The sequence below is a fragment of the Urocitellus parryii genome, chromosome 8 (genome assembly GCF_045843805.1).
Source record: "Urocitellus parryii isolate mUroPar1 chromosome 8, mUroPar1.hap1, whole genome shotgun sequence".
Lineage (NCBI taxonomy): Eukaryota > Metazoa > Chordata > Mammalia > Rodentia > Sciuridae > Urocitellus > Urocitellus parryii.
In genome coordinates, this window is record NC_135538.1 from 17,539,185 (window position 1) to 17,552,975 (window position 13,791).

The 13,791-nt window shown below is 44.2% G+C and overlaps 1 protein-coding gene across 3 annotated transcripts in view; it reads right to left on the reverse strand.

Moving 5' to 3' along the window:
• The window catches only part of Sash1 (SAM and SH3 domain containing 1), a 222,383-nt gene that overhangs the window by 22,970 nt on the left and 185,622 nt on the right, over positions 1–13,791 (reverse strand). For 2 of the 3 annotated variants that reach the window (XM_077801791.1, XM_026401955.2), the window contains exons 9-10: positions 7,851–7,983; positions 2,818–3,164 (exon numbers count right to left, since the gene is read on the reverse strand). In XM_077801791.1, the coding sequence (XP_077657917.1) occupies positions 2,818–3,164; positions 7,851–7,983 (480 nt within the window). Of the gene's footprint in view, positions 1–2,817; positions 3,165–7,850; positions 7,984–12,686; positions 13,032–13,791 lie in introns of those variants that run through there. The other variant, XM_026401956.2, reaches the window with a different exon arrangement.

The following is a 13,791-nucleotide window of genomic DNA, read 5'->3' on the forward strand; positions in this document are numbered from 1 at the left end:
TATAGATAATTATAAAACATTTTAGATAGATGCTTGGGATGAGGAGAGCTAGTCAATGGGATGGTCATGCAGTTGAAAACATGTTTTGGAGGCTGAATTTAAAATGGATAAAATTCCCAAATGTCATGCATGTCTATTCTTCCAAACAAAAACTGAATGACCAAATAAAAAGGAAGACACATGACCATTTCCAGTGAATACAAAGCGTTACCATTTCCCTGAGGTTTCATCAAGCATATATGGCATTTTTGAAAGGCAAAAAAGATCAAGGCTAAAGATTAAAGGAAACTGTGCACTCTGGAAAAAATGAAGGAAGTATATGGCAAGGAGAATGGAAGAGAACATTTCAAATGAAAGAAGAAAAGAAATAAGAATGATCCTTTACAAAAACAAAGCCCCAAGGCTGGGGGTGTAGCCCAATGACATAGCGCCTGCCTAGCATGCACAAGGCTCTGGGTTCCATCTCCTGCAGGAAAAAGAAAAAAAAAAAAACACCTTCTATAGTGAAAACACATATTCTCTCTTACATTCTCTGCATTAAAATGATCCAGTAGTTTCTCAAGTTCATAACATTTTAAAAATACCCAGCTCAGACTGATAATTGGGACAAAGATTACACAGCACCATCTTGGTGGGGGATGCTCAGAGACAAGCTAGCCCCGATGTTCATCCTCAAAGTCAGTGAAAATTGATCGTTGGCCCACAATGTTAATTAACACAAATCTCAGAAATATAACTTCTTGAGAGACAGACCTGATCAAGTTCTATTATTAATCTGGCAATAAATGAGAGGCTCATGAGCAACTCAAGCTGCTCAAACTGGATAAATTCTCAGTACTATATAATTTAAACTCACAAGAGATGAGTCATCAATTAATAAGTGGCTTTGTTCCTTTGAGGTTTTATATAAGTATATATAGAGTAATCACACACACACACATACACACATAAAGGAATTTTATAAAAGATCTGTGGGTCAGAGAAGACCAGAGGCTGAATGAGTGACAAAAGACAATTCTGTTATTTCAAAACAAAACCAACAAAAACTGTTGCCATGATGGAGAAAGAGCCAGAAGAAAAGCTTTTGCTACAAGACTAATAGTATTAAAAGTGTTGCAAGAAGCATACAAATGTGAAAAGATAGAAAATAAGATCTAGGAAGAAAGTCAATGCATGTGAGAAGAGTTGGAAAACCCAAGGGTGAGGAAGGATCCAAGATCCTTTCAGAACAGAGAAGGTCATTTTAAGGATGGCATTGACCAATCAGTCTTCATTTTCACAAAAGCAGAACTTGACTGAATGAATTTAAATTACAGTAATCGTCTGGGGAAGAACGTCCTATTCATGAATGTGAAGGAACCCTGGGAAAAGCCACCATCGAAGCATATCCTGCTGTAAAGGTTCTTTCAGACCTTTCAAAGGGGCCCGGAGCCAACAGCCCGGGTGGATTAAGCAAGGTGCCAGAGGACAGCGGTGCCAGTTCCTCCTCCCTCCGTGCCATTTCACATGGGCCATTGTGCAAGCTCAAAGTGAGGTGGTAATTCCAGGGAAAAAAATATCTATATTTTGAAGTTCAAAATAATTCATGCCCAGAAAATAAATTGTACTAGGTCTCTCTGACCTTTCAGTATTAAACTTGAAAAAACATTTTATTATTTGGACTTGATTCCTCATTATGTATGGAAGAGTCCATGTGGCATTAGAAGGCTTTACCAAAAGCCTTCAGTTCCTCTGTTTAACAAGATAAGAATGCTAAATCGACTTGAGTAAAGCAAAAGTGCTCAAATTCATTTTTTCCCCTGTTGGATTTCAGAACTCACCACCCTACAAATAAGAGAGATGGGCTTCATAACGGTTTCCAATCACCAATGGTGGGCTGTGTTGATGGCAAAATTTCCAGGAGCCCGTGCCTATTGTTTTCATGAACTGAAAGCGTCAGCCTGCCTTTCCGAGGGCCAACTGTCCTTGTGTTTTGAATCAGTTTCTTTGAGGTCAAGTGACGTGATGGCTGGGGATCAGGAAGGCCACTCCTACAAGGCCGCCAGGCCCCACCCCTGTACCCTGCATGCCCTTCTGGGCATCAGCCTCAGGACTGCATTTTAATTAAACATCCAACAGCTTCCCTTGGGCCACAGGAGAAATGGAAAGGGAGAAGAAAGCCACGAGGGACCGAGAGCCATTTAGGAACTGGAGGTGATGGAGTGATGGACCCTGAAGGAATGAGGGGAAGAGAAGGGAAGAAGCCAGTCTCCAGAAAAAGAGAGGCCATACTGCCTGACTGCACCTCACGGAAATGACAAGGCCGTCCTCACGACCGTCGTGGAGACTCACAGACTTCTGGTGGATTCTCAAGAGAACCCTCTTAGTACAGCGGTCCACTGTGGCTGCCCACTTGCGCTTGGCCTCCTCCTCCTCCAGCAAGCACCGCCTCAGGTCCTGCTTCTCGGCCTTGCTCAGGGTCCTGTCTGAGGCGGGCCGCACTAGCTGGGTCAGGTTCAGGTGGCTGTACAGACTCCGCTCCACCACGTAGGTGACATTGAACTCGCTGACCGAGGCGCGCGCGCGCACCCTTCTGCCGGGGAAGCCGCAGCCGCCGCCCCCTTTGGGCTTGGGCCGGGGCAGCTGCAGGTCGCAGGTGGTGCCGTTCACGCCTTTTCGGGAGGGACGCTGGCAGAGAAAAGCTCTGGAACAGGAATAATTAGTATCCGTCTTCTTCAAGCGGATCTGCCTGCGGACACTCTGAACCTCCTCTAGGGACACCAGGAAGTGGTGGCGGCGGCGGTGGCTGTCATAGAAGAAAACACCGTCCGTACTTACCCCGTGGCTCAGGGACCCCAGGCCCTTCTTCATCTCGCCCTCGGTGAGGGAGCGCGACACTTTCTGGGCTTTTTCTTCCTCGGGATAGGAGAAGAACGTCCCCATCTTCTTGGGGGGCTTAATCAGGCCCCGACTCTCTCCTTTGCTGAAGGTTTTGACCAGCTTCCGGCCAGCTCCCCAGGTGTCCAGGCTGCTGGACGACGGGGACGTGGTGATAGAGTCGGAGTCATCTTCAGGAGGCTTCTCCGGAGAGCCATCGAAGAAAAAAGGCTTCTTGTGCACTCCAGAGTACAGGGCGGACCTTTCATCCAGGACCGGGGAGCTCTCCAGCGCATGCTCCTCCCCACCTGGAGGGAAACCAGCACAGCCCCTGAGACCAAGCCTCTGCTTTCCCCCACGAGGGAGCTTTCCTTCACCTCCCTCCCTCCCTCCCACAAGCTAGGTCCACGGTGATCCACAGTGATCACAGCTCTCCCTGCCCATACCATGACTCTTCATAAACACCCCCCCCCACACACACACTTTAAATATGCATATAACAAAGAAAAATGATCACACCATGCAAACGTGTGGTTTCATAGGAGCCTACTGTTAAAGGTGGGGATGTGTTTGCTTCTCCTTCTCTAAGAAGTTCTGTAGACCAAACATCTTCACGGATCTACTAAAAATGCCGTTTGCAAAATCCAAGCCAATCATTATCATGACACACTTTCCCATCTCTAGACAATCACCTCCCCAGCTTAAGGGCAACACTCAGAAGGTGGGAATCAGCTTTCCCCCTTCTGAAAGGCCCTCCTTTGGGTTGGCTCTGATGGCTTTTTATAGTTGGAGCCTCATGAATGCCAGGTGGCTGACAGTGATTTTTTTTTTCTTTTATTGGTACATATTGCCATTTAAGTGATTAAATCTCCAAGAAATTTGGGGTGGGGAAACACCATCAAGGGTTATATCTTGCAAATGTGGTTGAAAAATGGTCTTCAGCTGACTGGCAGAACACAAAAAGTTAGGGAACTGGGTGATCCCAGCCAGATATTCCCATCCACTCAGACCCTGCTGAAGCAGGGGCATTTAAGGGCCCTGACACGCAGGCAGCTCTAGCGAGTGTTCCACTTTGTCTAAAGGATTCCAGCCCATGAAGCCCTCGCTGGAGCCAGGTAGCAAGCCAAGCCCTCTGGAGCCCAGTGGAAAGGCTTGGACTTGCTGGCAGGAAAGCCGAGTTCTTTTCTGCATGTGTTATGTGAACAGATGTGAGGAAAGAAGTAGGTCAAGCTGTGGGTGTAGCGATCCCAACTGGCTGTGTCCCTCGAATTATAAGGAAATGCTGGAACTTTGCAGCTTTCTGCCAGCTGAATAGTGAACAGGAAAAAATACGAAGTTCCTTGGAACAGAAGGACAGCATTAAATATGCCAGCTGGGATGAGGGTGCTAGTGCCTAGTTAAATGTCAAGAGAAAAAGGGACAGGAATGCTCCGAGACAGAGAGAGAGAGAGAGAGAGAGAGAGAGAGAGAGAGAGAGAGAGAGAGAGAGAGAGAGGTGTGTGTGTGTGATCAGAATGGTACCAGTCCTTTCAAATTCTAAAAACTGCTACTTTTCCCAATTGATGGTAATTATTGTTACAAACATACAAGGAAGAAAAAAAAAACTGCTATTCAATCTTACCCAAAATGGACTTTGTGTTCACATCCAGGAGATGGTGGTAGAGAAGGGAGGGAAGCGGGGAAGGAGACTAAACTATGTCCAGCACAAAGTTCACTGAAGAGTTGTTCAGGGATCTTTTAGGGAAACTTAAAGAAACATCTGAGCCAGGTCTGCAGGCACAGCCTGGTGACAGAGACAGCGCAACAGAGAACTGTTTTAAAGAACCCACGCCTGGGTGTAGTTTTGGTAAAGCCCAGGTGTCTCAGGATATGCAGAAGCTCTCAGCAACCTACAGGAGATTGGGGGAGACCAGGTTGGTCTAACCTGGATTTTTGAAGGACCTGTCACTCAGCAGTGGTCTGAACATGTTCTGGACTGGGTTTAAGGTTGTCATCAGAGATTCCAATACTTGTGTGTCACAGTTGAGTCTGGTACCAGCTGGAGCACACATGACATGTGTGGCTCTGTGTTTTGGGTTTTGGAGAGTTGGAGCCTGGTAAGAACTTGGGAGGAAATGTGGCAAATCCTCTGAAGAGCTGCGTCCTGTGCTTGCGCTGAGTGAAGGCCATGTGCAGTGCAGACTCTGGGCAGCCTGAACTCCCAGCCTTGACTTGGACTCCTTGGAGTTAGAGCATTATTTCTCTATCCTGCTCTGACTTAAAGGTACAAGTGTCTTCTTGGCAGAATGACACTCGAGTGAATATGGAAAGGAGATTTTTTTTTTTTTAGTTGGACACAATACCTTTATTTTATTAATTTATTTTTATGTGGTGCTGAGGATCGAACCCAGTGCCTCGCATGTGCTAGGTGAGCGCGCTACCGTGGAGCCACAACCCCAGCCCTGGAAAGGAGATTTTGACAGGAGGATATGGGGTAACTTAACACCAAGGACACAGCTTTGTGCTCTGGATTCTGGCTCCAGTTCTGCCACTCACCAGCTCTATGACCTTGGATGATTACTTTTGTGTAATAGTGCCTACCTATCTTTACATAATATCCCCAACACGGATGTTGTGAGGATAACATTTAAAGAAAAGAGACACATGAAGCTACTTTTGAAGCTGGACAGGAGGAATGTCGGTTCTATGGACAAGACACAGAAATGGGCAGATGACAGTAGCCACTGTGGCCTGTGTTAAATACTGTCCAAGGCCAGGCATGCCAGGATATGGACTCGACACTCAAGTTAGGCGGGGGAAACTGAGTGAAGAGCTGTTAACTGTTCTGGCTTTTGAGTGGAGACACTGAGGAGTCAGGCTGCCTGGACTCAATTCGGGACCTTTTGCTGTCTGGCTGACCTTGAGTAAATTACTTAGCCTTTTTGTGTCTCAGTTTCCTTATTTGTCAAATGAGGATGGCACATGTACCTGCCTTTGGTGGGTATTCTAAAGATGACATATTAAAAGACAACATAAAATGGAAAGTGCTGGGCACAGAGAATGCTCTTGGTGAAGGACAATTATTATTCAGACAACTTAGGCATGCAGGGAAACAGTGACAGGATCAGCTCTCTGAGTCCAAAGGTTTTGAAGAAGAGGGGTTATAAGGAACATGGGTCCTAAATTCTTTGGCCAAAGAGGCCTCAGAGAGTTCCATCATGCCAGTGCTAGAGGGAGTTCCAGAGCAGCAGGGGGTTGGGGACAGCCCAAAGCAGACACCCTGAGTGCCACACACACCTGGGGCCTCTCTGGGTGATATGGACAAGCCGTGGGACTTACAACTTAAGCTCATCCAGTCTATCTTCCATCTGTGAAGCCTCGTTCATACCCAGCGGTCCGTGCAGTGATTACTTTTTACCCTCTAGTTACAAATCTTTGGATGTTATTTTCCCTTTTTTTTTCAATGAGGCTGCTCAGAGATAGCTGAATTGATTTATTCTGGCATAAATATACAAAGCAAGGCATCTCTGTATGTTTAAAATGATACTCTAGTGTGAAGGCTGCCCCAAGACACTTGACTGTTACACACGAAGGGCCTCTAGGGTGGCAGGCCCAGTGTTGGGTACTTCATCCATTTTATTTATGGATAAAGCCCCACCAATTTGTTATAGCTGAAATTTGACTTTGGCAAGTGTGCATGAAGCTTGTTTTAAAATGTGCCCTCAGAATTACACTTGGAAACTCCATATGGTTATCCCAACAGTAACAAGCAGGAAATCAGGGTGTGTCCCACCCTATGGGAACCAGAGCTGACAGGCAGGATTGACACATTCAAAACTCAACATTTTCCTCAAATGTAAACAGAATTACTGTGCAAAAAAGACACCCAGATGCAACCCTGGAATCAAAGACAACTCCAAGTTTATAAAACCAGCCATGAAGCTGATGGCTCTCTCACTGGCTCCCCTCTTCTCCTTCTAACCTCCATTCTTCCACAGGATCCCCCTCCTCCTCAGTACTATTTTAGATGATTTAAACCAACAAATAATAACAAACAAAATTAAAAAGCATCAGTAATAACAAACTCTTATCTCTGCAAATAAAGGGAAATACAGTTCCCTACATGCCTTGATTTTATTTACACAGAACAAGAAGGCCTCTACGATCATACTTTTGAAACCTACATGTTAAAATTTTGAAATTCCTCATCATGTAGATGTGACATTTTAACAAGTGATGTAGGCTTTTTTGTTTGTTTGTTTACTATCATTTTCAAACAAGAAATTCTTTTATTTGTTCTTTTTGGGGAGAATTTTACAAGATGCTGCAAATGCATATTACTAAAAAGGGAGATGAATAAGGCTGAGATTTAAACTGTCATAATTGCAATTCAAAGGTTAACTGTTCAGGACAGTAAAGCCCAGCTGGGCTCTCTCTCGACATTACTGCTTCATCTTAGCAGTCTGTAATACTGCTCTTAAAGATCCCCTCAGAACTGAAGGTCCTTAAAACCCTATTTCAATTGAGACTTGAGATTGTTTACCAGAGTACAAATCACCCCTCAGAGATTCAAAGGGATATTAAGTGCCTTGATGGTTAGATGTTTGTTCAACACAGATGTACTATCTATCATATCTGGACTAAAATCACTGAGCAAGAACTACAAACCTTTTTGGAAGTAGAGGCTTATGCTAAGAAGTTGCAAGGTTTATATAAAATGGTACAGACTCGTAATTAAAGCTATACCACACTTGAGAGAATTTCACTGTCACATAATGCCATTTCCCATGTTTGTCACATTTAAATTACTGAGCCCCTGAAATACTCAACCCAGGGCTCAGGGCTCCTCCCTTCCACAACAGGGAAAGCATCCCCCTGCTAATGAGCAGACTTGATTCCGTCAGCCTTGGGCCAGAGCTCAATCCATTTTCCACTTGAAATCATACTGTTTCTACTGAAAAACTGACCCCAAGTGACTTCTTTCGGAATAACCAGGGTGGAGTTGGCTTTTTTACCTTCAGTGCTGGGCTTTTTCATATCTTCCACCCTAATTAGTTTCTTTCTGACTCTGCGAGTGGAGTTGACCAGCTTGTGTAACCTCTTAAACTTCACCGACTCCTCGGTCTCATCATCCGATTGTTCTCTTGACTGGCAAAGAAACAGAGGAAAAATTAATCAGATAATTGCTCCAGAGCCTTGCTCTTGCATCTGGGTATAGCTGGCCTTCCTATTAGCCAGCACCTGGGCAGTTCTGCAGCCAAACTTGGGGTACCAACAGATTTGCCTGATAGGTTTACACAGCAGCACGTACCATCTTAAGGTCTAATTTGAAGTAGAATTAAGTCCTGGGCATGAAGCACACACACACCCTTGCCCTTGAATGGCACACAGGACATTTATCTCATCAGACTAGTTCCCTGTCTCTAAAAGAGACAGGACCTCTCCGGCAGGACTCTCTCTGAGCTGGCCCTATAATTCCAGTTACACTGCTGCGGTTTGGGCCAGGCTCTCCTCTGTCTGGCCCATCAGGACTTGCTGTTGAACGTGGTCATCAACTACTTCTCCAAACCAAAATTCTGTTGACTTTTTCCAGTCCTCCCCCGAAAATCAAAAACAGCAGGCAGGAAAGGGAAGCAGTGCAGAACCTCCTCCTGTCCGATTTGTCAGGACGGATGCCACATCACAGCCATTCCTTCCGCCTCCCGGCTCCTTTGGGGGGCTCACAAGTCGAGGATGAGGACAGCCTGCATTCCTCCAAGGGAAGCAAGGGAAAGAGCTGACCTTTTCCGCCATAGAGTCCAGTCCATATTCCCCAGCATCCCATCCCGCCTTGCAGAGATCCAAGTATGTTCTGGCCCAGCTGTTTTCCCTCAAGTATCAAACATTACAGAGAGAGAGAGAGAGAGAGAGAGAGAGAGAGAGAGAGAGAGAGAGAGAGAGAGAGAGAGAGAGAATGAGAATTCTCTCTCTGCAGCAGTGACCCAGGCTAAAAACAATCCTTTCCTTGTGAACAAAATGAGGGTTTCATTTCCAAGTCCGCTCCAACATTCAATATGCAGCTTCCTCTGCTGTATCTATTCAAAATGAGGAAAAGCCAAAGAAGTTTCCCACTAACAGTGTGCTGCATGAGCCAGTGCTTGGGCTGTGCAGGGAGCTCAGCCTCAGCACACCCTGGAGACCAGCGAGCATCCAGCTAATCCTGCACATCCTGACAGCAGCCTTCCCTCCACGTCCTCAAACCTGGTTCACCAAATGGTCGAAATGACTCAAACCGAAAAACAAAACAAAAACAAACCACATATCTGAATGCAATGTGAATGAGGGGACTTTTAGCCTAAGAAAAGCTCTCATGAATCCCAATTTTATAGACGATGAGATAGGGAAGCAGGAGTTAGCAGGGGACAGCTAACTCTTGTTAGGGAAGATTCCATTAATGACTGAGGCATAACAACAGTGCAGGCTGTTAAGAGCACAAATATTTTCTTAGCACTCTGGCCCTCTCTATGGGATAAACACCACCACTTTCCTGGCCTTGGTCTGTCCCTGGAGCTCACAGCATAGCGTCACGGTACTTTCTCCCTCCTGACCACTAATGATTAATTATCATAAACCTATCAGCAAGTCATTAAGAGAGGGTACTGTTCAATCTTCCCTTCTGTGAGGTTTATCAACATCTATGCCCAATTTCTTCCAAATTCTTAGATAAAACAGCATGTATAGATTTCAAAATTAAAGTTCACTACTGGCTACCTGGCCCAGAAGATTGGAAACTGGATCCCCAGGTAACTGAGAAGGTTGGTTATGTTGGATGCTGACAATTAGGCTTGGTACATTAGGCTAAAACTTAAGAGGTAAAAAATTAAAATAATACATGTAACCAGATACATATTTATACTGTCATATTTAAATTTCAGTTTTACTTGGTTGAAACATTGATATGTGATGAAATGGGTCACAGTGGTCAACCAGAGGAATGAGAACCCGGTGAACCCTTGCTCTGGGTAATTGGCACCTGAAGAGCCCAGGGTACATGGAATTACGCAGAAACATGTGACAACATTGTGCCTGGTGATGCAGCTTGAACGCCAAGCAATTCCAGCAGAAGCGGCAACTGTGCATGACAGAAAGTCTCTGAAAATACCCACGAGAGAAGCCCAGGACATGTTATCAACCCTTGCCTTAAAAATACTGGAATCAGTTGAAAATGAAATAAGCAGAGGGTGCTCGTGATCAAGATACAGGAAGCTGTATTACCTGCCCCAAATCTGTAACTAACACAGAGGTTGCACCTGGCTGTTGGTTGTTTTAGTTGGTGGTTTGTATGAATGAATGGATGGGGCATATGAGGAAGTGAAAAAAAAAATGGGATACAGAAATTAGTAATACAAAATCCGTAGTCTGCAAAGACACAAATCATCTGCAGGGGAGACGCTTTAGACAGAACCTTCCAGGGAGAAATCTAAACAGTTCCACCAGGACAACAGACATCCAGGCAATGCCCGCCACAAAGCCCAGCTCTCCCCTGCCCAGATCCACTGTGGTGAGAAAGAACATAGTCCAGGTACTTAGTTAATTGCTTTCACATGCTCCATCCACTTTTGGAGAAATGTAAGCTCTTTAGAACATTGAAATGATGCTTTTCTATTTTTCTGAAGAAGAAGAACAAGGTGGTAATTTTGGAGGTGCTTGCCATTGAGAAATCACAAACCATGGCAACTATCAATTTCCTTTGCATTATCATGTTTTGGACTTGACAAGATTGATGCAGCAAAATTTATATGAAAAAGAATGTAAGATAAAACTCAAGTCATTCAAGAAATACATATAGTATGTTTTCTCTTTAAATAAGAAATTTCCTCTTAAGTCAGCCTGTAAGTTCAAGGATGCTTTTGATGGATGGAGACTCGCATTCTCCTGAATTCTCAGGAAAAATGTTGTGACACATTTTAACATAAAGATTTTATAAAAAGCTGCATTTCTCCTAAACTGGGCAGTGAAGCATGAATGCTTCATGTAATGTTTCTCTTTTCAAATAACCATGTGCCACTTCTCAGCTGCTGAAAATAGCTATCATACATACATTTTTTTTTTATTTAGGAAATATACTACCCAGGATAGGAGTTTCAGAATGTTTTAAATTAAGAAACACAAAATAAATATATATGTATATAAACTTTAAATTAAAATGTTATAAATAAATATTAAAAATAAATATTCCCACCTGAAGAAACTTTGTGAAAGATAAAGGAAATCTGCACGTATATAAGATAAATGATTCTAAGGAACAGGATAGGAACAACAGATTTTAAATAAACCAAAGTGAAAAAATATTCACACATATTCAACCATGAGATGGTAGTATCTCCTTTCCCTGAGTCAGAGTTTACTAAAGTTTACTAAAAGAAATTTTAATTTTATCACCAATAAACAAGAGCGTGGACTCAGCAGTCTATATACCTCCCCACCCCAAACCTTCAAGAGAAAAAGGCATCTTATTCCACTGAAAGGATGTGGGATAAAAGTGGCTTCACAGTATTGTAAATAGAAACATTTGATTTCTAGCCTCTCTACTGCAGATTTTTCCACCAGAAAGCCCATATGGCTCAACTTTTAATTACTTTGGCTAATGCTATATGTAGTAATTCTGTGGTGAATGCTTAAGTGTTTCATTTCTGGTTTCCATAGCAACATTACATCAGATTGCAGACAGCTGGCTCCACAGTTTTTAACCATAACAAATTGACCAAGCCAAGGCACCAAACTATAGCTGCTTTAAAGAGATAGTACACCATTTGGCTGCCAGGACTCTGAATGGGGAACCTTTGGGGCCATTTGGCTTGAGAAGGAGGGTGGAGCCTCCTTCCTCCCCAGCTTCTTTTGGAACAAGTGCATCCTTGACACATCTGCGATGTTCTAATGGGAAAGCCATGGAGCCAGCGTGGAGAACTTTTATAACACAGCTACATGCAGGATGATCAGAAAAGGGAAACAAAATTAATCACATCTGTAACTAGGGAAGATTTACTGCTGAGAGGAAGCCTGTCACTGCTGCTGAAACATACTTCACTGGACCCTACGACAAACGCTTCTCGAAACTATGATTGTGGAATAAATGCTTCCACAAAGCCACACGGCACAGGAGAAATCAATGTTAAACCAGACTTGCTAGGAACTACTAGATCCTTCCAGGGACCACTTGAGACCATGCTGAGCACAGGATTATAAACCCTGCCCTTTCCAGACTCATTCGCTCAGCTTGCCTCCCCTGCTCCAAACCCGCAATACGCTGTCACAATTAACACCCAGGCTAAGTCAACTTATCTCCCCTAGTGCCTCATAACACCGTAAGATAAATAAGCATTTCTGAGAATAATTTTCAAATTGCAAATACACTTGCTTGTAAGACACAACGGTTTCTTTTTAAACTAGCATCCATCAGACATAGACCCTTCATCTTCCTATGTGCATATTGTCTTGGCATTAAAGTTAAGAGAAGAAAACCCATCAGTTGTAAACTGATGAAAATAACAATGTACAGCGCTGTCTGAATTCAAGTCTGCCACACGAAAAGCCAGCACAGCTCACAAATGAGCTCCTATCTGTGCCTGCTGTTTCTCTCCCATTCTCAAAATAATATTTACTATTCTCCTCCAAAAGCCATTCACGGCCATGGGGGGAAGACTGCAGGGCAAGAACGCTCCGGGTTACAGGCAGCAAAGTAAGCAGAGAAGGACAAATGGAGAGGGATTTAAGGAGAAAAGAAAGACACATCAGGGGAACAATCAAAAAGCTTTTTCTTGATGCAAAGAGAAAAAGTTTGCCTTTCTCCTGAGAGGCATTCGGCGACTTACCGGCTTCGGCATTTAGCAGGCGTGTGAGGGGCAGTTTCTAAAAGGTCCGGCACCCCCGCCCCCTCCCCACTTGGAGACCGGCTCCCTCTAGGATCCTTTAAGTCTGTAATCTCAAAGTCAGGATCGGGTGCTCCTCGAACATGTTCTCTGCAGTTACATGATCAGGCAGCCTCCACCGTCACAGCCCAACATCCGAAGAAGAAGAAAGTTAAGACACTGGATTCAATTAGCCTCTCTGCCTGCTGCCCGATTCCCCAGTCGCTTGCTAACTGCATAAGTTGTAAGAAAGGCATAAGTCATCAGCTCTAAGCAAATCTCCTATTCACCACAAGGAAAAAAGGGAGTGTTGTGCATGGCCAACAATCCCTGTTTTCACTGAGGAAGGCTCTCTGACCTCCTGCTGGCCTCCAGTTCCTTAATTGCTGTCTATGGAATTCCAGAGAAAGAAAGAAAGAACGCGAGAATCTGAGCAAATCCAGGACAAGGACTAGCCCTTAAGAGTGACTGAACTTAAAAAAGGATCTTTTTTTTTTTTTTTTTTTGCAGATATTCTTCCAATCCTTTCCTGAAGGGAGTGGTCTCAATTGAAAATAGACACCTTCCAGGGGCTATTTTGGAAATTACTGAATTAAAACTTATGATTTTGGTTTTTTCCCAGAGCTGTCACTTTCTCTCTCCTCACTCCTTTTTCTATTTTAACCACAAGGAGTAAAATGTAGGATGTCTCCCCGTCACTGAGGCTTCTAAAACTGTCTCCCCAAATTGCTTCGATGATTGTTTCAGGGCAGCTGAGTTCTCTGGCATTCTAGAAGTCTGAGCCTGGGGACTGTGTCCCAAAATGACCGTTTAATTTTCTCAGGGGTCTCTGGGGAGCACCAGGCACATGCTGTAACTTACACAGAGCATCGTCTAAACAACACAGGACTGAAAACCCCATATAAAGTCTCCGTGACGTGAGCTGCGAGTCTGTGTCTATCTTTCCAGGGCTGAATCCATTCAGTCGGTCAGGCATTTATTCCCAGCGCACAGTTCCAGCTAGCAGCCGCTCTCATTGTGTGGGACTTTATGTATTATGCATGGGCCCATCTCTTTGTGGGACACTGCA